Source organism: Lycorma delicatula, chromosome 2 (genome assembly GCF_047948215.1).
Source record: "Lycorma delicatula isolate Av1 chromosome 2, ASM4794821v1, whole genome shotgun sequence".
NCBI lineage: Eukaryota > Metazoa > Arthropoda > Insecta > Hemiptera > Fulgoridae > Lycorma > Lycorma delicatula.
In genome coordinates, this window is record NC_134456.1 from 205,775,030 (window position 1) to 205,798,030 (window position 23,001).

The 23,001-nt window shown below is 30.1% G+C and overlaps 1 protein-coding gene across 1 annotated transcript in view; it reads left to right on the top strand.

The window, feature by feature from the left end:
- Plod (procollagen lysyl hydroxylase) overlaps window positions 1–21,291 on the top strand; it is a 147,005-nt gene extending 125,714 nt beyond the window's left edge. Inside the window, exons 11-16 of the mRNA XM_075357076.1 lie at window positions 6,208–6,340; window positions 8,881–9,063; window positions 9,174–9,278; window positions 13,535–13,681; window positions 17,914–18,042; window positions 18,746–21,291. Coding sequence (XP_075213191.1) covers window positions 6,208–6,340; window positions 8,881–9,063; window positions 9,174–9,278; window positions 13,535–13,681; window positions 17,914–18,042; window positions 18,746–18,901 — 853 coding nt within the window. The 3' untranslated portion in view covers window positions 18,902–21,291. The remainder of the gene's footprint in view (window positions 1–6,207; window positions 6,341–8,880; window positions 9,064–9,173; window positions 9,279–13,534; window positions 13,682–17,913; window positions 18,043–18,745) is intronic.
- Window positions 21,292–23,001: the final 1,710 nt, after the last annotated feature.

Genomic DNA, 23,001 nt, shown 5'->3' on the forward strand with positions numbered 1-23,001 from the left:
GTTAAAATATAAGATATCCTGTATGAAATTTAACAAGGTAACAAGAAGGGTGAAATAGTAGGTGAAAAAGTGCCAGCTCCTTGATAGAAATTGATTCTTAAACCACCAGACTCATTGGAACATGAGCACTACATCAACTACAGAGGGTTCAAAAAGTGATGCAATCTTATGGGAAATTGAGTAAGTTACAACAGTTGATGAAAGTGGTCTCTATTATGCGATTCACGTAATTGAAATGGTGTTGCATGCTCTTAAACATATGCAATGTTTGTTAAGGAATTGCAATGATACGTCGTTCAATTTCGCTCTGCAATTTGGGAATGGTGTGAGGATGAGTTTTGTAAGCATCATCCTTAAGATATCTCCACAAGAAAAAGTCAGGAGGGGATAAATAAGGAGACCAAGGGCCACAACCACTATGAAACCACTTGTCCATGAAAACAATGATGCAAGAAAGTCAAAGTGCTGTTGGCTGTATGAGCCATAGCATTGTCGGCCTGCTGAAACCACTTGTATTCTGACTAATCTGTAGGTATAGTGTTGCACCATCTGTATATAAGGTTCACTGTTTACTGTGCCATGAAAGAATGTCATGAAGATTCACCTACATGAAATTAAACACCAAACATCCTCTTTTTGTCCTTGCAGAGGTGACTTATGAAGCCTGATGTGGATTTTCCATACACCAAGTGTGTGAATTTTATGTATTCAGGTATCCATCAAGGTGGAACCATGATTCGTCAGACCAAAACCAATCGTCAAGCTCTTTTCCATCTGGTGTTACAGGTGACATGAACCACTAGCAGACAGCTACACGTTTTCCAGTGTCTACAGGTAACAACTTGTGAATATCACAAATTCTGTATGGATGCATCTTTAAACACTTGCGCAATGCCATGGGGGCATTACCAATGGAAAGACCAGACTGACTAGATAGGCGTCGCACAGACTTCTCGGGACTAACAGAATATGCAGCTTGCATGGTGATCAAATTTGCTGGTGTTAGCACTTTCAGTTGACTACTTTTGGCTGCATCTGCCACATTCCCTATCTCTTGGAACTTGTATAGCCGCTTGATGGAGGACTTGTTTGGTGCATCCACACCATACTTTTCTGTGTAGGCATTCTGGGTGTGGGCATAACTGATCTATACATCTAATATATTGGAAGATGATGAATATTCTCTGCTGCATTGTGTAACCCATTTTTCCTCAATTAAACCTGCAATAAAAGAAGAAAAATTCCCCCATAAGGTTGAATCACTTTTTGAACACTGTATTGGTTACATTATTCATAACTTCATTGGTTGTCGATGAATAATAATGATAATCCAATGTGTTCATTTTATACTATAAAGTGTGTGTGCAGTATAATCTAGTTTTTTGTGTTTGTGGCTTTTAAATGTGTCTCTTTAAGGACCAATTTATCAATCAACAACCAATTTGGCTGACTGAGCTCGCACACCGGAACAATTTATAAAGATTCATTTATGCTCTTATGTTGTTGTCATTATTATCACTATTATTTTTATATATTCGTAATTGGATGACTTTGTTCTATACCGACATAAACTAAAATATGTTTCTTTTTTCTTAACTTTTAATTAGTTTGTTTTTATCATCCATCCTCTCTGTAAATAAAATAAAAATGCAAATTTTATTCATTTGATTTTTATTTAATAGTTATTGATTAAACAAAGTTTTCTTTTACTTTCGCATGCCTAGACTCATTTGATGTATAATTTTTTTTTAATTATTCCATTTTAGTGTTACATTTAGACATTTTTAAAAATTGAAAATTTATTGTCTGTTAATTATTACCAGCAATGTTATATTGCGTTTGGCACTTTGAAATTAATGCTTTGTTTTGGTTCATCAAAAAATAAAATAATTAAACTGAATCAGTTGATTCAATTATTAATAAAAACGGCCTTGTAAATCCAGTATTCTTTTCTCTTGTTAATCCTATTTACATATCTTAATGATAGTTGTATAAATGAATTTTATTGCTGACCTCTAAAAGGACGATAATAGTCTTTCATCTGGAAGATTCAAATCACAAAATTGTATATTTTTCATATGCTACTGGTATTTCTTACATCTAATGAATACAGTACAATACATCTAATGGATTAATTAACTACAAAAAAAGTTCTAAAGTATGTTTTTTTTTTCATTTTTCTCTTTCTCATTAAGTCTCTATATTTACAATATTTCTGTTTCTTTATTTTTAATTATTATTTAATTTTTAGTAAGGTTGTATGTACTTGGGTATATTTAATTTCAAATACAAGATATAAATTCAATGATTTCTTTTAGATGTGGTGGTTTTGAACTTTGTTAATTGAAAAAAGTTTAATAAATAATTAAATTAACTGAACAAATTTATTAGGTCAAAGACAACTTATTATGGTATGTTAATATATTCAGGATACAGTAGATCTCAAATTTTAGAATAGTATATATCAGATAAATATGTGAAAGTTACTGTGTAAATATAATTATGTTAAAATGCAAAATAGAATTATCATAACACCCAATGGAACAATATTTTTTGTATCATCAGCTACTTGATTGGGATTTTATATGCTATTCTAAATCTACTATTAGTGTAGTTCTTTCTATACTATTCTTTTGTAGACTTTTTCCAGATTGATTTTGAAACCTTTTTATTCTTCATTTTATTTCCCTTTTAAATAGATCTCTAATTCATCTCATAAAAAGTTATGTATACAGATTATTTGTATTTTATGAAAAATTCTAGCTCTGACAAACTAATCCAGAATCTTCTGGATGAATGTGAAGACTCCATAAGATATTACTTTAGCAACTTTTATAATTTATAATATTCTTCTATAACATTAAGTCTTAATCTATATTTTTCTTTACCTCGTACAACTTTCATTTAGGTAAGTGAAATACTTTTTTGTACTGAATTTTTGTAACTCCTAAGAACATTATGAAACGCTCTGTATATTAATGTAAATTAATTTCAAACTTTCCTATTATCTAACACTTGTGTAATAAAACACTACTCTAAATTTTTTTTTTAGTTGTTCTGTAATTTATAAACTTACTAAAATGTACTTCATTTCCATACAACAATTCTATTCATTTATACTGCTCTCTCCCAATCATTGTTACCTTACTGGCTTAATAAAAAAAATTAATGCCTGAAAGGCTGGTCAGGATTGTTTAATTTAGGTGGTCTTGGAGAACCAGTTATGTAAACATGACATCTTTTAAGTGTTGGTATTTTGTGTCCTTCAACAAATTAAATCAACATATTTATTATACTTAAAAGAAAACTGTGTCAGCATAATTACCCAAAAACCTAGTACAAAGATCAGTCCCTGTTAAAATCTTTACTAAGAAAATCTCAATTTCATACAGTAAATGCTACTTTACTTGCCAGAAAACAAATAAAGTCAATGTAACAAAATTAGAGAATCGGATTGTATGAAAATAATAGTAAGTTAAAGTTTAAAATTGTGTATTGATACACTGAACCAAATTGTACTATAAAATGTTTTTTAAAAACAGAAAAAATTGTTTTATTCATCTTTGCAATATGGAATTAGCTAATGTTCCTTTTGTTTTTTTTTTTTTTTTCATTAGGCATATACATAAGAACGTGGTCAAAAAGTATGCACAATTTGAATTGTTTCTGTTCATTTAATGTTATATAAGTATTATTTTTAGATAATCAAGATTGTTATCACTGTTGGTGGATTTATGATTTTATTAGCAGATGTTGACTATGTTGCTGTGAAGGGCTTTTAAGTGTTCATTGTATAATTTGTTAAAACTGCATCCTGTTTGACCAATGTAGAATAAACAGTTTAGTTTATACATTCCAAGAGCATTACATTATATTTAGTGATTTTATTCTGTATCAATGATTTGTTCTAAAGGATTTGGAATTCTGAATTAATTATCTAGATTTTTTAAGTTGACAAGTTATTTTCTCTGAGTCTATTTATGTCTATTAATGTGATGTGTTTTTCGTTTTTAATTATTTTATGAAGGGATATCTCAGTGGTTGTGTATTCCCAAATACTTAACAAAACTACAAAACCTATCTTTTGTGGAAGATACCAATTTGTTGTGACAGTCCTCCCCCCAAAAGGGATGTGGCATTAACCTATAAAAATACTCTATCATTTTAAATTGAAAATATTGTTTATAAAGATGGAAAATAAACAAGACCAAGAATCCTGTTTATATCACTTCTTATAACACATTCATAAATGCAGACTTGCATCTGTGATGTTATTGACTTGTTTGTTTAATATTCACAATAAAATCAACTTCTGTGAAAAATGTATCTTTTAAACAATCTACGAAGGATATCTCTGAAGTAAAGACCACTGGGGAATTTCTCTCCTTAAGGTTAGCAAACCTGTGTCATTCATGTCCATGCACACAATATACACACATTGTTGCCTGTAAGTTGTCGCGCTGTAGAATCTTTGAATATGTGTGAGTTATTACATTATAAAATGAATAGGAAAATCGATGTTGCCACGAACTGTGAAATACATGGAGTCATACATTTTTTAAACCATCAAAACGTTAAGCCGACTGAAATTCATAGGCAGTTGGTTGCTGCTGTGTACAGTGATAATGTAATAAATGAAAGTAAAGTTTGGGAAGGCTCTCAATAAATCAGCGATATATGTGAATTTCAAAGAGAAAACTGTAGTGTAGTGTAGTGTAGTGTAGTGTAGTGTAGTTTAGTGAGTAGCGTCATCCTCAATCAGCAACCAGATCAACAAAGGTCAAGCCACAGCCATTTGGACGCTAACTGATAGCCACAGTCTTTTGGCATTGGTTTGGCATACTGCTGATGATTTCATCCCAATGACTAAATGCAGAGGCTTACTGCCAAACTCTACATAAGTTACAACATGCCATTCAAAATTGGCAACATGGGCGGCTGATTGACAGCATTGTCCTGCTGCACGATAATGAACTTCTACATGTTGCGGGTCCAAGACGTGATTTACTGAGAACATTTGGATGGGAAATTTACGATCACCCACCATATAGTCCAGACTTTGCTTCTGATTACCATTTGTTTGGGAAATTTAAAGAATTTTTTAGTGGTAAGCATCGAGGATGACGAACTTAAAATTGCTGTTAATCAGTGGCTAAATGGACTGGTGGCAGAAGAATACAACAAGGATATATTGAAGCTGGTGTATCGCTACATAAATATCTTAATTCATGTGGCAATTATATAGAGAAGTAATATAAAGTATGTAGTTAAGAGAAATAAAGAATATTTATAAAATTTTCAGAATAAATTTTTTTACAATGTAACAGTCTTTACTTTAGAGATAACCTCTTGTAAAGGTATTACCCCTAACATCTTTTTCTCCAATAAAATTTCATGATTGAAAATTAAAAGTTCTTGAGAGATCCAAAACTGTAGTTGCCTTTCTTCCTTGTCAAATTAAAGAGCTTCATGTATACATTTTGATACAGCCAGCACAGTCTGTTAATCCTTCCTAAACCACACAGGGATGTAGAATTATATCTTAAATATTCAATGCGTGACAACTGATTTAACCATGCTTTTTCATTTACTTTGCCTGCAATGAAAATAAAAACATAAAGTCTCCTTCATTTTCAATAAAAGAGCCCTTATGAATCTGTTTAACCCTATCAGTCTGATTAACATATCAGATCAGGAAAATATCAAACTTTTTAAAGAATAATTTATTAGATGAGTCGATGGTTTAAGTATAGTGCTAGAAAAAGATTTGGGCATCATAGAAGATACATCATTTCAACCATTGATTTTTATTTTTGAACTAATATTTTATTATTTAATTGATCTTATTTATCTTTTTATTTATTTATTTTTTAAACTAATCATATAACGAGCAGCTAGGGGTCAGTTACTTTCATAATGTCTGATGTTAACAGTTATTTTTTAGTAAAGCTAATCCTTTATATGAGGGAAAATAGAAGGAAGCTATGATATAATTTTATTTTATTGACTCTTATAACTTCAGATTATTCATTAATGAATATTTGTTTGATCATGATACATTATTACAAAATTCATACTATCATTGTAAGATTTTATAAAATTTACTTATACTTTATGTCTACTCTTTTGCACATCTGTTACATGTATTAATCATTGATGAATTTTGTACAAAAAAAGTCTTAGTTAATGTGTTAATTTTTTGTGCAGTGGTATTTGGAATGTGCCTTACATTACATCTGTTTATCTGATAAATGCAACTGTAATAAAAAATGTCAAACCTAATTACCATCATGATATTAATGATCCTGATATGGCATTCTGTAGCCACTACAGAAATGAGGTAAGTTTGTTGTTTCCATCAAGTGTGTTATTTTAAATAGCAGGTAAATGTTGATTCTGCTCCCCTTTTTGGTTGTGACTCAACCTTTGAACACTAATCAGCAAAAGATTCTATTTTAGTCTCCAGATGTATTAGAAATTAGCTTGTTCAATTCTTTGTATTCACATAACAGAGTAAGTATTTTTGCAGCATCGTGTAGGTTAATTATTTTATAATTTCAATTTTACAGAAAAATGTTTACCCTAATGAGTTGAAGCAGTGTATATAATGCATTGTTTCACAAAAGAAAGAGTTTTTTATTAATTTATTGCTTTATCTTTTCTGTCAAACTGTTTCTCATGGCTCTGACCCTTGAAAAGCACCTGACATTCTAGAGCCACCAGTCAGTTGCTTTCATTGAGAGTAATAATCTTCTGAATCCAGCTAGTTCTTGTGTGAACAGAATGAAGTTGTACGACTGAATATCATCTACATTTCTATTACTAGGTTTTTGTTGTATGAATATGCAGCATTATTTTAATCTCAATAAAAAAGACCACAAAAACCACAATCACTGCAAGCCTAGCTATTTATAAGAACAGCTAATGTTTTGGAAGTGACTTATGACATGCCAGGTTGCCTATCATCGTTACAGTTACAGGACATTAATAAAAATAACCTGCAAAAGCTGTCCATAAAATTGAACTGATCTTGGCTCTTCAATTAACCATTTAACAGACTGTAAATTATCAGGAAGTTATATTATTTTCTTATTTTAGACTATTAAATACTGGTTAACTTCTCCGGATGGGAATCGAATCCCAGTCTCCCAAGTTATCCAGTATTCATTTAGATAGTAGTTCTTATCAATACAATAACTGAAAAAATTTTGAAAAATGTTTCATATAGAAATTATTTCAAATTTTATTTGTTTTAATTTCTGTTCCCTGAATGTCTTTACTGAAATTTAAAGCAAACAGATTGTGAAAAAAGTCTTTTTCTACAAGAAAGTTGTTGAACCACCATTTGAAATTCTAAAAATATTTCATATAAATATTTTTTAAGTTTTATTTATTTCTTAATTCTTTAACATACTTTTTTTTCTTAAAGACACATAATCATTAATTAAAAAATTGAAAAAATCATTGTACAATATGATGAAACATGGTAACATTTGAATGCAAGTCCATTTAATATTTTATATTTATGAAAAATCTTTAGCCTCGTGAGGGGGCTCAAAGTGATAAAGGAATATTACTTTAAACATTGCTGTAAGTTTTCTTTTCAACCATTGAAATATTAATGGAGTACAATTAGTTTTGACAATGGAGTGGTTCCGAAAGGTGTCAACAAGTGATCAAAGAATGAAGCTAAGAAAGGAAGCCGTACTCAACATAAAAACTATAATGATCTTAACAGAAAAGATAATTGTACTTATTATCTTACTAAGAACAATTTCACTCAAATATATTTAGAACTGAAGTATAATAGAACATGTAAAAAAAAATTTTGCCAAAAGATACCCCCATGAAAAATTCCAAAATTATTATTGCTAAAACTTATTTCAAGTTATTACTGTTCTCTTTCATTTTTTCCCCTTTTAACCTGTTTCTTAATTCAGCTAATGTGAGTAAATCACAAAAAAATATTTCCACTGAAAGAGGATCATAGGTCCCATTCAAAATTTAAACAAAAAATTATGAATTTATTTTGTTAGAAAATAAATTATCCTCAGCAATTAAATATAATAAAAGTGTTTGTAAGCAAAATCAGGGCATATTTTAAGTTGACAAATTGAAAAAATTTCAGTCTCAATTTTCTGGTTTTTTACTTAGTGTTTTGTGAATATACTTTACTATATTCTGGGATTATATTTCATTCCAGGTTTACTGTGTATAATAAAAATATAAATTAGTTCATTAAACAGATGTATCCATACACAAAAAATGTATGGATTTTTTTAACTTTCTTTGTAACATCACCTGGCAAAGTGCCGGCCAAAAAGTGTGATAGTGATGCTGGCTTCTGGATCATTTGGTTTCTGGTTCAATTCCTGGCAAGATTCTGGCATTTTTTCACTTATCATATCATTCATCCTCATTAAAATTTGTGCAAAATCATGTACGAAGTAATGTGGCATAAAAACTCAAATTGTTATTCAAAAAATAACAAACTGTGAAATTTCATTAAGTAAATGGATATTGTACAAACATATTTAACGATGGATATTGTTCAAACATATGATGATTGATGAAAAACAGTTAATCAGATGTTCTTCAGTTGTATCATTTCATACTTATTTCACATAATTTCACTTTCAAGTTATTACTATGCAAGATATTTTAAGTCTTACAGACCCATCGAATGTAAAGGATATAGTTTAGCATTTCCACTAGGATCCAAAAGCTCAGCGAGACCTTATCTAAGTGTCTGCAAGATGATTGTTAGGCAGTTGTTAGTTTATTGTTGAATTCATTACTGAGCTTATAAATTATTGAAGTCTGATCATTGTGTGTTTAATGTACAATATAACATTTATTGTTAAAGTTTTATTTTTCCAGGGAGTATTTATGTATGTCGATAACAGAATCGATTATGGACATCTGGTTGATCCTGATCAGTTTGATATATCAAGAGTGAATCCAGATTTTTATCAGTTATTATACAATAGATACGAATGGGAACAGCGTTATCTTCATCCTAATTATTCTGAAAATTTAAATCCGAATAAAACTGTACTTCAGGTAAATAATTATATAAAAAATAAATTTCCTTACCTGTATAAAAAAAGGGTTTACGTTGTTCAATGAATCTAATAAAATGAATTAATATGTATTAATTGTGCTTTTTTCAGCCTTGCCCAGATGTTTATTGGTTTCCGATAGTAACGCCAAGATTCTGTAAGGAACTGATTGAAATAATGGAATCTTTTGGCAAATGGTCAGATGGTTCAAACAAGGTAATTTGCGTTTTTTTAAACATCTATTATTATTAGAAGACATTGTAAGAATATATTTATGACTGGTACCATTCATCAGTCATCATCCCTTTTGCAGAGCATGTCAATGTTCTTATAATTAAAATATGATAGTTTAAACTACAAAAATTCAGTAAACAATAGAATACTCTAAAGGATGCAGTTTATGCAAAGAGAATTTTCTATTACAAAAAAAGAATCCTATTCTGAAGTTGATTTAATTTCAAACTATATGTTTTTCAATTCATTTATATTGTTTGAAAGCAAATTTCTAATTTTATTGAAAATAATATTTAAAGACTGAAACTAATAAAAATTATTCGTGCTAGTGATATTAAAAAATATCAGAATTGACATTTGGGAAATAATTTTTCCCACACAAAAATAAACCTTTATATTATCTTTTTTATTACTGTTATCATTATTTATAAAACTTGTAATTGATACTGACTGATATAGCAAAGGAATGGAAAGGGTTCCAGTCACTATTTTCTGTTGATAAATGAGTAACATATTACATTCATGAAAATTAAAGATTGCCACTGATCATTCGACTTGAACAGGATAAACTATTAACAGTTACATCTAAAGAAAGATGCCACATACCTGAAAGATGCCTGTTCATTAAGTATATTATACAGTGTGCTAAAAAGTATAAAATGATCTGTAGGTTAAAGTTTATGTTGGTATATCTGCTTTGCTGCTAATTTCACTGATTGGTGTGTCATGTTACCAGTCTGGCAAGATGGCTGCAACTACAGTAGAGAAAGCTGTTTGTGTGCTCGAATTAGCCAAAACATACTTGTCACTCAGCGATGTTTCAGAACAAAATATGGTAAATCACCACCAACAAGAAACTCAATCTATTACTGGAATAAAGTTTCAAAACACAGGGTGTGTGTGTGTGTGTGTGTGTGTGTAAGAAGAAAAGAGCTGAAAGACCTGTTTCAGAAGAAAAAATTGATCATGTTTGTGATGTGTATCTACGTAGCCCACGCAGAACAACTAGATCAGCAAGTTTAGAATTGCAAATTCCTCTACCATCTGTGTGGAAAATTCTTTGGAAATGTTTGAAAATGACGCCTTATAAATTACAGTTAGTACAATTTTAAATGTCAATGATAAAGTCTTTAAACATTTCTGTGTGGAGTTGCAGGAATGTGTTGAAAATGACAATGGCTTTTTTTCATTGCCTAATCTTTGGTGATGAATGTATGTTTTACATTAGTGGAAAAGTTAATAGACATTATGTAAGAAACCCAAGAGAAAGTTTACAACGTATACACGATTTCCCTGAAGTAAACATGTTTTGCGCTGTATCTCGTGAAAGGGTGTACAGGTCGTTCTTTTTTCACGAATTGATAGTAACTAGAGTAATTTATGTGGACATGTTAAGTGAATGGCTAATATCTCAACTCGAGGAAGATAGTGACTACTTCATTTTTGTACAAGATGGAGTTCCACCTTAATGGCACTTGACAGATCAGAAATTATCTGGATAAATGCCGTACCAGATGATGGATTGGCCATGCAAATGAGGAAAACATGGTTTTTAAGTGTTGGCCACCACGTAGTCCAGACTTAATGCTTTGCGACTACTTCTTAAGGAGTTATGTAAAAGACAAAAGTTTTTGAACCACCCGTTCCTGTTGATATCAATGACTTAAAACAACACAATACAAATGCTATTGCTACCGTTGACTGGCATATGCTTGCATGTGTTTGACGAATGCTTGCATCTGATCTGACGAATTCAACTATCGTGTTGATATCTGTCATGTTACAAACTGTGCACACATTGAACATTTATAAATAAAAACTTAAATAATTCTATAAAATCATGTAAGCAATCATCTTAATGAAGAATCAATTTATAACAAACCAATTAAAGAAGAAGAAATAACATTTGTTTCCATGATCGAACACTATTATTAGAGTAATTTAACTCTATATTGTTATAAATACAGAGTGATTACAAATGAAATGTACACTTTTGATAACTTATTAAAAATTTATTTTTTAAGAGTTAAGATATTGCTTACATGATTTTATAGAATTATTTAAGTTTTTATTCATCATGGAAACAAATGTTATTTCTTCTTCTTTAATTGGTTTGTTATAAATTGATTCTTCTTAACTGTATCGTTTAAATTAAGAACATATTGCCCAGGTAGTTCAAAATAATATTCTTTTAAATCAGCATTAAAACTTAATGGATAATCAGCTTAACTTACTGAATAATGTGCTTAAAATTAAATATTAAAGAAAAACAATAATCTAAATCATTAAATAAAATATTATCGAATTATATGAATATTTTTCTATTTATTGATAATGGCCTTCTATGGTGCAATGAATTAGCCTCTCAATACACTGAGAAGCAAGATTCATAATAGTGTAAATTAGGAATTATGTGGAAATCAGCAATAATGAAATAATAGGGCATTGATGCTGAGTACTGACAAATTAAATTCAGTTTTGTAAAGGTGCTACTACTAGATTATAGCTCAAAATTGTTATAATACCGGGTGATTCAAAAAGGACTTCACAAATATAAAGCGTATAAAAATCTATCTAGATAAATTACAGATTCAGTTGTGATCTCATTTCATAGCAAACCACATCAAATTTTGACTTTCGTAGTTCATTAGTACTGAATTCAGCCACCAGCACTCACCAGTATTGTTAAAAATGGTTACATATACTGGTGTGGAACATGCTCTGTGTGTTTTGGTTTCATGATTTGCAGTCAGCAATTGCAGTTCAAATGTAGAGAGTGCAGTAGGGAGTGTTGCACTAGGCATACAATTTACTCTTGGCATCAAACCTTCGTTTAGACAGGTTTTGTTAAACACACAAAGTCACCAGGATGCCCATTTGTCCCTGCAGCTGCTGTGGAACAACTTGAAGAAAGCTTTGCACTTGAAGCCATACAAACTAATCGTGGTTCAACTCATTACAGATGGCGACAAATTTGCCCAGCTGCAGTTTTTTTATGTAAATGATGGATAGAATTGCAGAAAATGGTACATTTTTAAACAATGTAATCTTTAATGATGAGTCAACATTTCACATCAGTGGCAAGGTGAAACCCATAACTGCCAAATATGGGGTGCTGTAAACCCTCATGAAACTTTGCACCACATTCGTGATAGCCCTAAGGTCAATGTTTTTATGTCCCCTAAGCAAACAAAGACTGCCATGGCCCATTCTTCCAGGAGGCATCTGTAAATGGTATCGTTTATCTAGACATGCTTCAAAATTTTCTAATTTCTCAGTTAATTAGTGATGATCTAGATAGATGCCATAGCTACCAGCAAGATGGAGCACCACTTCACTACCACCTAGAAGTCTAAGATTTTCGTGATACTGTATTCCCAGGTCAGTGGATTGGTCAAAAAGGTCCGATTACATGGCCACCTCGCTAGGTTTGACCCTGCTAGGTTTTTTCTTGTGGAGTTTCATTTAAAATCGGGATCTTTGCCTGCTGATCTTGTTGAGCTAAGACTTCAGATTATCACTGCAGCTGGAGAGGTAACACCCGACTTGTTGGCTACAGTCTGGAATTACATCGACTTCAGGCAGGATGTATGCCACATTACAAATGGAAGCGATATCAAACCCACGTGAATGTTGGGTGACAAACTTGATGTGCTTTTCTATGAAATGAGACCCCAACTGAATCTGTAAGTTAATAAACGTTTATATGCTTTTAATGTTGTGAAGTCCTTTTTAAATCACCTAGTAGACAACAGAAGTTTTAAGTGTGTCTTGCTCTGGAGTTTTGTTTCTGGGTCATATTCAAATATCCAAGATTCATCACCACTAATACCATTTTTTAGAAAATCAGGATAAGTTTCAATTTGCCCTAGAAGATCATGGCACACTTCCACCCTGTTGTTTTTTGTTCAACAGTGAGTTTTTTGGGACCAATTTTGCACAAACTTTTTCCATGCCCAATTCATTTGCCAAAATTTGATGGACTGTAGTAAGGTTCAAATTCAATTGTTCTGCAATCATTCTGACACTTAATTATGCATCTAGTTTGATAATGCCAAATGCTGTCACAGATATGAGAAATCCATCAAAAATCAAAAAATATAACTTACTATAAGTACACATTAAGTAATGTTTGGATTAATAAATTACTTATTTTACATACATATTTTACATTCTTAAAAATTTTTCTTAGATTGTCAAAATAATTTTGATGATTTTATGTATCTTTTGTTGTGTAGGATGAGAGATTGGATGGTGGTTATGAAAATGTTCCAACACGTGACATTCACATGAAACAAGTCGGCCTAGATAGGACTTGGTTAGAATTTCTGGATTTATATGTGCAACCAATACAAGCACATTTATTTATTGGATATGAACATGATGTAAGCGTTTTCTTTGTCATTGAGTTGATCATTTTGTTGTATTGCATTGATCTTATTTAGCCACCATACTTGAAGTAGTGTCCCTAGGTTGCTCTCAGGCAGGTTGGCCCTCATCTGATATAGGAGGGTGGTTTGATAAGTTAGTGACTAAAATAAAAAATACCTTTTTACCAAAATTTGATTTATTCTTGCAACACAATCTTCTTTTTTTTATATATTTATTAAGTAATTGATTTTCCTGTGATTTTCTTAATGTTTTATGTCTTCCAATTTGTCGAACTCTCCAAAGTACTCATTCATTTCTGCAGTAACTTGCTCATTCGATGAAAATTTCTTTCCACCAAGCCACTTCTTTAGGTTTAGGTTTAATAAAAAGAAGTCAGACGGGACTAAATTTCGAGAATAGGGTGGATGAGGAAGTAATTCATAATGCAATTTAGTTAATGTAGCAAGTGAAATTGCAGATGAGTGAGTTGGTTGGCTCATTGTCGTGGTGAAAGAGTACTTTTTTCTACCAAATGAAGCTGCTTTTTCTTTAGTACTACATCGAATTTCTGTAATAATGAGACATAATACTCTCCCATGTATATTTTTCCCTTCTGTAGGTAATCATTCAATATTATACCATGTGTACATCTCACAAAATCGTGGCCATGACCTTACCAGCTGATGGAAGCGTCTTTGCCTTTTTCGGATCTGGTTCATTTCACTCGGTCAACATTTTTTATTGATGTTTTGTTTCCGGCATATAATGAATCTATGTTTCATCAACAGTAACATAACGCCACAATAACTTATTTGGCTTATGCTGGTAAATGGTTGAACATTGCATTGAAGTCATCATGTGGCACTACTTTTGATCAGGTATCAGCAATCACAGCACCTATCTTGTCAATAGTTTCTGTATACCCAACCATTCATGTAAAATTTGCCGTACACATTCAGTTGAAATGTATATGACCTCACTAATTTCACTTACCTTTGTTCAGCGCTCTAGTACAACAGCCTGGATTTTATTGGTCATTTCCTGAGTAGTCACCTCTTTTGGATGTCCTAAAAGCTCAGCATCACATATATTCGTGCGACCACAGTGAAATTCAGTAAAGAATTTTTGAACCATTCCATGTGAATGAGCAGACTTTCCTTATTAACTCTGAAGCTTTTGTCTTGTTTTCCTTATTAATTTTCCTCCCAAATAGTAGTGTTTTGTGAGTACACAGAATTCATGTTTTTTCCATGTTTTATTTACATATCAACTTTTTAGGTGCGGTTAAATATCTACTAATTATCAGAATGACTCAAAACTTTGTATACAGGCCTAGATAAGATAAGACTTATGAATGATGGAGAGGAAAGTGATTGGAGTGCCACCTTCAGAGAAGTCACTGATTTATCAAACTGCCCTCATATTGGTCAGTATATCCTTAGTGTATTCTTAGTCACAAAATAAAAAAGTATATTGCTCTGACACTTGGTGCTTTAACCCGAGCAGGGATAAAGTATTGATCCCTGTTCTGGTTTGTAGCAGGGAACAAATGGTGATTGACAAGAAAGAAATTTATTCAAAGAAGGAACTGCAACGCAAGACAAAAAACTTAACTTGAAGTTACCTTTGTTACCTACTCCAAACATACCTACTCCAAACATTGGACTTACTTATCTGTAATCTCTCAAGAGACAGGGGATTTATCCAGGATTGGAACAAAACTATATTATTGATCAAAAATTTTGCACAACCAGCAAAATTAGGTCGAATGTATTGTAAAAGGCCCAGGATCAGGTAGATGCAGGAATCCTCAATAAATACACCTGCATTCAACCTTCATTTTTTCTAAAATGTTTTTATTCTTAATGTTAAGCTTTATGCCACAAAGCAATGGTCCTTTGACAGTTATTAAAAATTAAAAACCTAGCCTATGATCCTAACCCTACACACATGAATGAGAGATTTCTAGATCTTCCCAATCTAAAATTTTTAGTAACATCATTGACTAGAAGACTTAAGTCCAACAAAGTTATTTCTATAAAGTAAGTTATATTTAACTATTTACAACCAGTGAATTTGGAAAGTTATTTAAAATTGTTTTGATTATTAATTTTTACATTCAAGACATATTCAGAAAGTAATTCAAAATGAATGAAAATTAAGGAAATTTTCTTCAAAGGTGGTGCTCTCATGTGTCTGACATGGTTTTTATGACATGTACACAAGGTCTGTTTAGAAAATAACCGAATATTTTTAATTACGTGCCAACAGAGATATTTAATGATGTGTTGGCAACACTGTATTCCACATAACCTCCTCTGTAACCACATGTTCTTGGATTGTTGATATCTCGTTTAGTTTTTGTGTTATTGTTATTTGAATGCAGCGTATTTAAGTGCTTGTAATATGCGATTTACAAACACTTAAATAGTGTTAGTGATGGTGATTTTTGTAATGTGCGATTTTTTTATTATTGAACTTTTGTCTCAGTATCATAGCTGTAAACCCAGTTTTTGTTTCCCATGATGATCCTTTGCATTAATGTTTCATCGTCATTGGCATCTTCAAGAAGTTACTGACAAACATCTGCTTGATGTTCTTTCTGCTGTTCAGTCATCAAACTAGGAACAAGCTTTGCTGCAAGTTGATGGATATTCAATTTTTCAGTCAAGATGTCACAAGAAGAAAAAATTCTGCTGAAATTTTCACTAAAACTCATAAATGCTAATCCTTACTGCACGTTACTGGAAAAAACCTGGATCAGTCAATACTTAACAATGAAAAATGTTCATAAGAGGCTTATTAACTCTGTTTAATATGTCTATCTCCATACTGCTTGCATCTTATAGATGTTATAAACCTTTAAGGAAATGTTTTGGCGTATTCTTTATACAGCCCATAGTTTACATCAAATGTCTCTTGATCATTTAGAAGGTTCTTCTCATTACCATGACAAAGCTCAAGATGATTACATGGTTAAGAGAACCAGCAGGAAATTTTTGTTACATTGGGCTCAAGAAACTCATCACATGTTTTCCAAATGTATTGAGATCTTTGGCGAAAGTTATAAATTACATAAATTTATCCCTTCAAGGTAATATATTACAATCCCAAAATAAAATTCATAAAATCTTATGGATTTTATTTTTTTTAATATCTCTTTGTATTTTAATCAAAGAGTAGAAACACTTCCATCGTAGGGCCTCTCCCCCTAAATGTATTAAGAGTGTGAAATCTCAATCATTACAATGCAATGGGAAATATTTATCGTGGATAATTTTCATTTCATATCATGTCACAATCTTGCTAATTTTGTTTGTAGTATGTGGTTCTTTCATCTTAAATTTCTACCACAGAGATAAATGTGTGCAATCTAGAAGTGATGTGATGCTACATCTGAGTAGAAGACAAAGAGAAAAAGAATTAAACAATAGAGATTTTTTTTTTTTTGCTGAAAGCAGAGTAGTTATGCTTCCTTACTGTTTGTAGTAAAAATATGCTAATGTTAAATATTTTTATTTCCTCACTCACAAAGTCTTTGTCTATGAAAGACTTTTTAAATAGAAAAGGCTGCAAGAAAAATGTTTAAACAGAACCAAAATTAGCGTAAAATATGTGGTTAGGGCTGCTTCAAGTTGTGGAAATAGCATTTATATAGGTATATTAATTGCACAAAAAAAATTGCACAGAAACAACACTCAATAACTCATTTAAAGGAGGAAAAAATTGTTACCTGCACTTTTATAAGTGAAAATGGTAAAGGGGCTTATAATAAACATAAAAAAATAAATACATGAGCGGTGGTAGAGGGTTTAAAAGGGGTGAAAAATGGTATTATTGTGATTTCCAGTGAAAATTAACATCAAAAAAATTTGTGGTTATTTAAGACACAGAAAAGTATACTTTAACCAAGTTTCGTCAAAATTAAATTATTTTTGCGGAAATGAAAAATAAAAAACGAAGAAAAAAAAGATTTTTCTCAGAAATTTTGAAAATTTTAAAAAGTAACCTCCTAAAATTTGTAGATTTTTGCATGAACTACAACTTTTGTATTGGAAAATTTTTTTTTGAACTCCCAACCCCCCCAAATCACCCCTCCACCTCCTGTGCTCACGCATTTTTTTTTCTGTGTATTACAACCACCTTTACCATTTTCACTTACAAAAGTCCAGGTAACAATTTTTTTTTAAAGTGTAATTTTTTTAAATGTAATTTGGTTGGACTTTATTTTTTATTATTTTTACAGCCTCCTCGTTCATTGATGAATTTTGTTATTCGATACAAACCAGATGAACAGCCGCTTCTGAAGCCTCACCATGATTCTTCTACGTACACAATAAACTTAGCCTTAAACAAACCAAACATTGATTACAAGGTGATTATAGTATTACTTCAAATATTAAAGTTAATAGCTTTATATTAGTGTATGAAATCATTTTTTTATACATTTTATTCTACTTCGAGTAGTTACATTCTAATGAATTGTCTCAAAGATTAAAATTATGAATCCTTTTTGTAATATATTTATTTTTTTCTTTTCCACAGGTTTTTAATATAAAATATGTTTTTTTTTTTTTTAATTTTCTTATGAAAGCAAAAAAGTATTAATTATACATTATCTACAGAGGGTGAAATAATATAATTACATATTCTTATGAAAAGTTGTCCAATCACATACATGTCACATCTAAAATCATTTATTAAATTAAAACAATTATAATGATTTAAATTTTACATTTGTTTTAATGTTTATTTACACAAGATGTACTGCTTGATTATGTATGGTAGTATTTTTTCATTTACGTTTTATTAGCCTACATATTGCAAAGGCTTATTTTACAAACCGTGGCTTACAACAGTGAAATAATAATACAGATTGTTTTTAAGAGATTTTTGTGAATATTTGCTGATTTATTTTGAGAAGAAGCATGTACTTTATAATCAGTATCTACAATGGATCATTTTTAGTTAATTGTCTGTATTTAATATTATAATGTATGTGCTTTTTTCTATTTTGCTTCATTTTATTACCACAATGAAGTAGTGAAAGTTATGTTTGCTGTTTCTATTTATTTCAGGGTGGTGGTTGCAAGTTCATTAGGTATAATTGCAGTGTTGTCGATACCAAAGTCGGTTGGTTACTGATGCATCCTGGCAGATTAACCCATTATCATGAAGGCTTAGAAGTCACTGAGGGTATACGATACATCGCAATATCTTTTGTTGATCCATAAATTTTTATATAAATATTTTTAATAAACAAATCTATTTCTATCTAAATGCAAAGTATTTTTATCATTTTTTATGAGTGTAAATATTATATTTAGTATAATCACCATATTTATTACACCATTTCAGATGTGTTCAGTAAGAGGGTAAAACAATAACTGCCTTTAGAAATTAATACCTTCTGACCTATCATTGACTGACCAATTTGTAAATATTAGTGTAATGGTTATTTATTTTATTCATTTTTTCAGATAAAATTTTTTTCTACCTTCATTCATTTGCATTACTATTTTTTTAACTTTTTAGAACTATTTTAGATATTTGTTTTATGTAATTCAGTGATTTACTCATTACCTGTTATATTAAAAGAATACTGTATATTAGCTGCATTAACTTGCTGTGACAATGAATCAAATGTAATTAAATATTGCTTATCTTCAGGCAATTTTCTAAGTCCATTTAAATGAGTGCTATATTTGAGTATAATAATAATATTGTTATAAACATTATGTACAGTTCATATTAAATTTCAAAATATTTATTCATTGTTTGAATTTAGTGATTTCTGTATACCCTACATTTTTCATTCTAGTTTTACTTACAAAATTAGAGCATCCAAGATAATTATCCATTACTCTCAGTTATAAGAGTACATATTATACATACGTTTTTTTGTATTCTTTGCTTTTGTCATTGTTATTCAACAGACCACTTACAAAAACAAAATAACAGATTTTACAAGTCTTGATTTCTAAAATATTGCAATGTAATAAATTTATGTTTGTCTATTTTTTTTTTTATAATTTTTATATTTCTGTGTAATAAATAAGGTTTTCTCTGTATAAATGGATTTCAAGTTATAGAAAGATTTATTTACAGAGATTGAATGTACATTGATTGTGAAAGATTATCTATGTTGATTTATTTATAACAAATTGTTTCAGTAATTGTAATTCTTACAATCGAGATTATCTGTAGTGCTGATCAGTTACGAGTTTTAAGCTTTAGTTTCATAAATATATTTTAAAAATACAAACACTGTTGTGATTAAAAAGAAAAATAATAAAATATGATATTACATTTTTAGGGTTTATGGTAAATATAGTTTGAAGTTTGTGTTTTATAATAACCTCAGTTTGAAGAAAACGACAGGAAATCACATCACTCCTAACTTCTTTAGTAAGCCTAGCTAACATGTGTAAGTGTAGCTAGCATATCTTGAAAATGCCTATTGCCGGATTCAAGAGTGACTTGTATATCGTATCTAGGTCTTTTACAAATTTTGGATTGTGGTACTTAACACACACACATATATAGAGGTCAGATATTCTGCCTTTTACAGATCATTTTTTCAAGATTTATAAATACAATTCTGTTTTATAGTAGTTGATTTTGTCTTATCCAAGTAGTATACCTTATAACCTAATTTCAAGCTGATATTGACATAAATATATGTATGGGGTCCCTCTGATGATATTCCAGATTTGCTGAAAAATGGATTGAATTTTTATTTTCATCGTGAGAAAGTTTTTCAGATTTCTAATTGTTTCCAAAAAGAATTATCTTATTGATTTAGATTCTATCATGCCCTAATAATCAGAAAAAACATCTTGATAAACTAATTGGGATTCTGGTTGTAATGTTTTAGCCATCAAATACAAATTTACCTTCAGGTAAATTTACATGAAGTTTTCCAAGTAAGATCATTAAATATGTAAAGCTTTTACGTTGAACCAGTTTCTTTTTATATTGACTTAAACTTAGGATAAACAAGTTTACTCAAGAAATCTTCCACACGGAAACATTCCCATCCTATCCGTCACTTACAAATCTGAAATTAATTATTCTGTTTTTATGTTGTGTATTCTTTATATTTCAACTAATTTTTTCTTAAGTACCGAGTATTTGGATTAATTTTTTATGTTATAACCAAATATGTTTTTATTTTACTGTTGCCTACTAATATTGTATTTATTATTAGATTTCATTTATTGCTGTCACTTCTTAATTCATTTTATTATCCTTCTTTACCAGTTTCCACACAATTATTAACTGTAAAGCTGGGGCTATTTTCCTCAGATCACATAGCTATTGCTAGAGACCAAATGAAAGAGGAAAATAAATTTTCTTTTATCATGAGGACTCTTGAACAATATTAAGTAATCATTGTTAATTAGGTACTCTTTTTAATGTCATGCTTAATATTTTTTGATTATTTGTAGATGTTTCAGTCATGCCGTTAACTGTAATAACTCGTTTATATTATGTATTATTTTTATTATTGTTATTCATATTTTAATTTTTTATACGTATATGTTACTGTTTTATGTTAACTTAGAGTTTAATTATTTTTATAATAACATTCTGATTATAGTTTGTGCCAAATAAATAAGTAATAATATTTTGTGTATTTATTACCCCTATTTAAAAAATATTATAGTTTGTAACTATGCTGATTTCATTCTATGGTTAAGATCTGTGTTATCTTAAAGTCAGAAGTTTGAGTCCTTTCAAGCAACAAAGGGCTGTATATGTTACTAATCATTACTCTTTTTTAATACAATGTTTCAAATGGTAAGTAAATTAAAGTACAACTGAAATAAATAATCAAATGAAATTTATTCTACTTAAATTTCAAAATGAATCATATTTCTTACTTATTTTTTAACATTAACCCCAAGCTAATTAAAAAATTTTCAGCATAGTATTAGTCTGCATAAAAATGTGCATACTTACTTGTTTTTGAACTCCTTTCACTTTATCAGATAAATCTTTTTTTATCAAACACAACCAGTTCGTGTAATTAACATAAATAATACAATATACAAGTAATAATAATTAGCCTCTCGCTAACAGATTATAATAATAATAAAAAAAAACTAAAATACTCTAGTGCTTTCAGGTATTTCAGCTGAAACTCCAGCTATACCAAGAATGTATGCATATAAAATTAACAATAAATATATTATCATAATAAACATTAATGTTGTCTTTTTTGTCTGACTATTAAAATCAGATCATAGAATTAACATTTCTGGCAGTAACAGAGAAACATTTATTAAAACAACGTATTTATAACATATACTTCTGGTGAAGGCATGGATAGCAATAATTCCTGAAAATTGATTATTATATTTTAATCCATCTACACCTGAATTAATTTTTTGTAATGCTTTTACTTTTTTATTATAAATATCCTTTTATTATGTTATTTTCACTACAAAAATGGTCTTTATATTATTTATTGAAGCTGTACATAGACATTAGCGTGAAAATTCAGTAGGTGCTGCTTGGCATCGCTAGGCGCTTATATTATTTTGCTGGGCATGAGCAGCAATTGCCATCTGGCACCGCTAGGCATTCTCATTGTCTTAGTTTAGAATCTAGTATAAAACTCTTTTGTCATGTGGAATTTTTATTCATTATTATCCTACTTTTTATTAATTTTATTCTACAAATGTTTTATAATGTGTAAAGGTTATATGATTATTGGCCAACATTTTATTTTATGTTTAGAAATAACAAGTCATCATTTTTTTAAATTCTAAGATAAAAGAGATTTTAGTTGAGATTGTAGTTTGACTACTATAAAAAGGCCACATTTTCTTTTATTTCTGTGTTACTTTTTACCATATGATCAACATTATCGAAAGCAGCATGAAAGTGTCTATAAAAACAAAATTAAATTTTGAAAAATCATAAATGCAGTGCAATTCACATTTATATTTTTCTAATTAACATAATTATTTTAATTATTAATTACACAATAATTAATAATTATTATTTCTAATTAGAAAAATTGTGTAATTACCTATGTGAAGTATCAGTTGAGCATGATTGTGTACACCCCCACTGCTTTCAGTCCCACTTCATAAATTTCTGTAGATATTTGTTATAGCTCTACTGAATTCCAACTGCCATGTGTTACTTCCACATCCCTTCATGAGAAACCAGGTGTTTACAATTTACTCTCGATAAGGTATCTGAAAATTGGCCACCACCACTTTTTGCTTTGAATCCTGATTCTGTAATTATTCAGTTGATCCATGGTGTCAGTCCCTCTCGTATTTTTTATGTACTCATTGATCAGATTTGACTGCTGGAC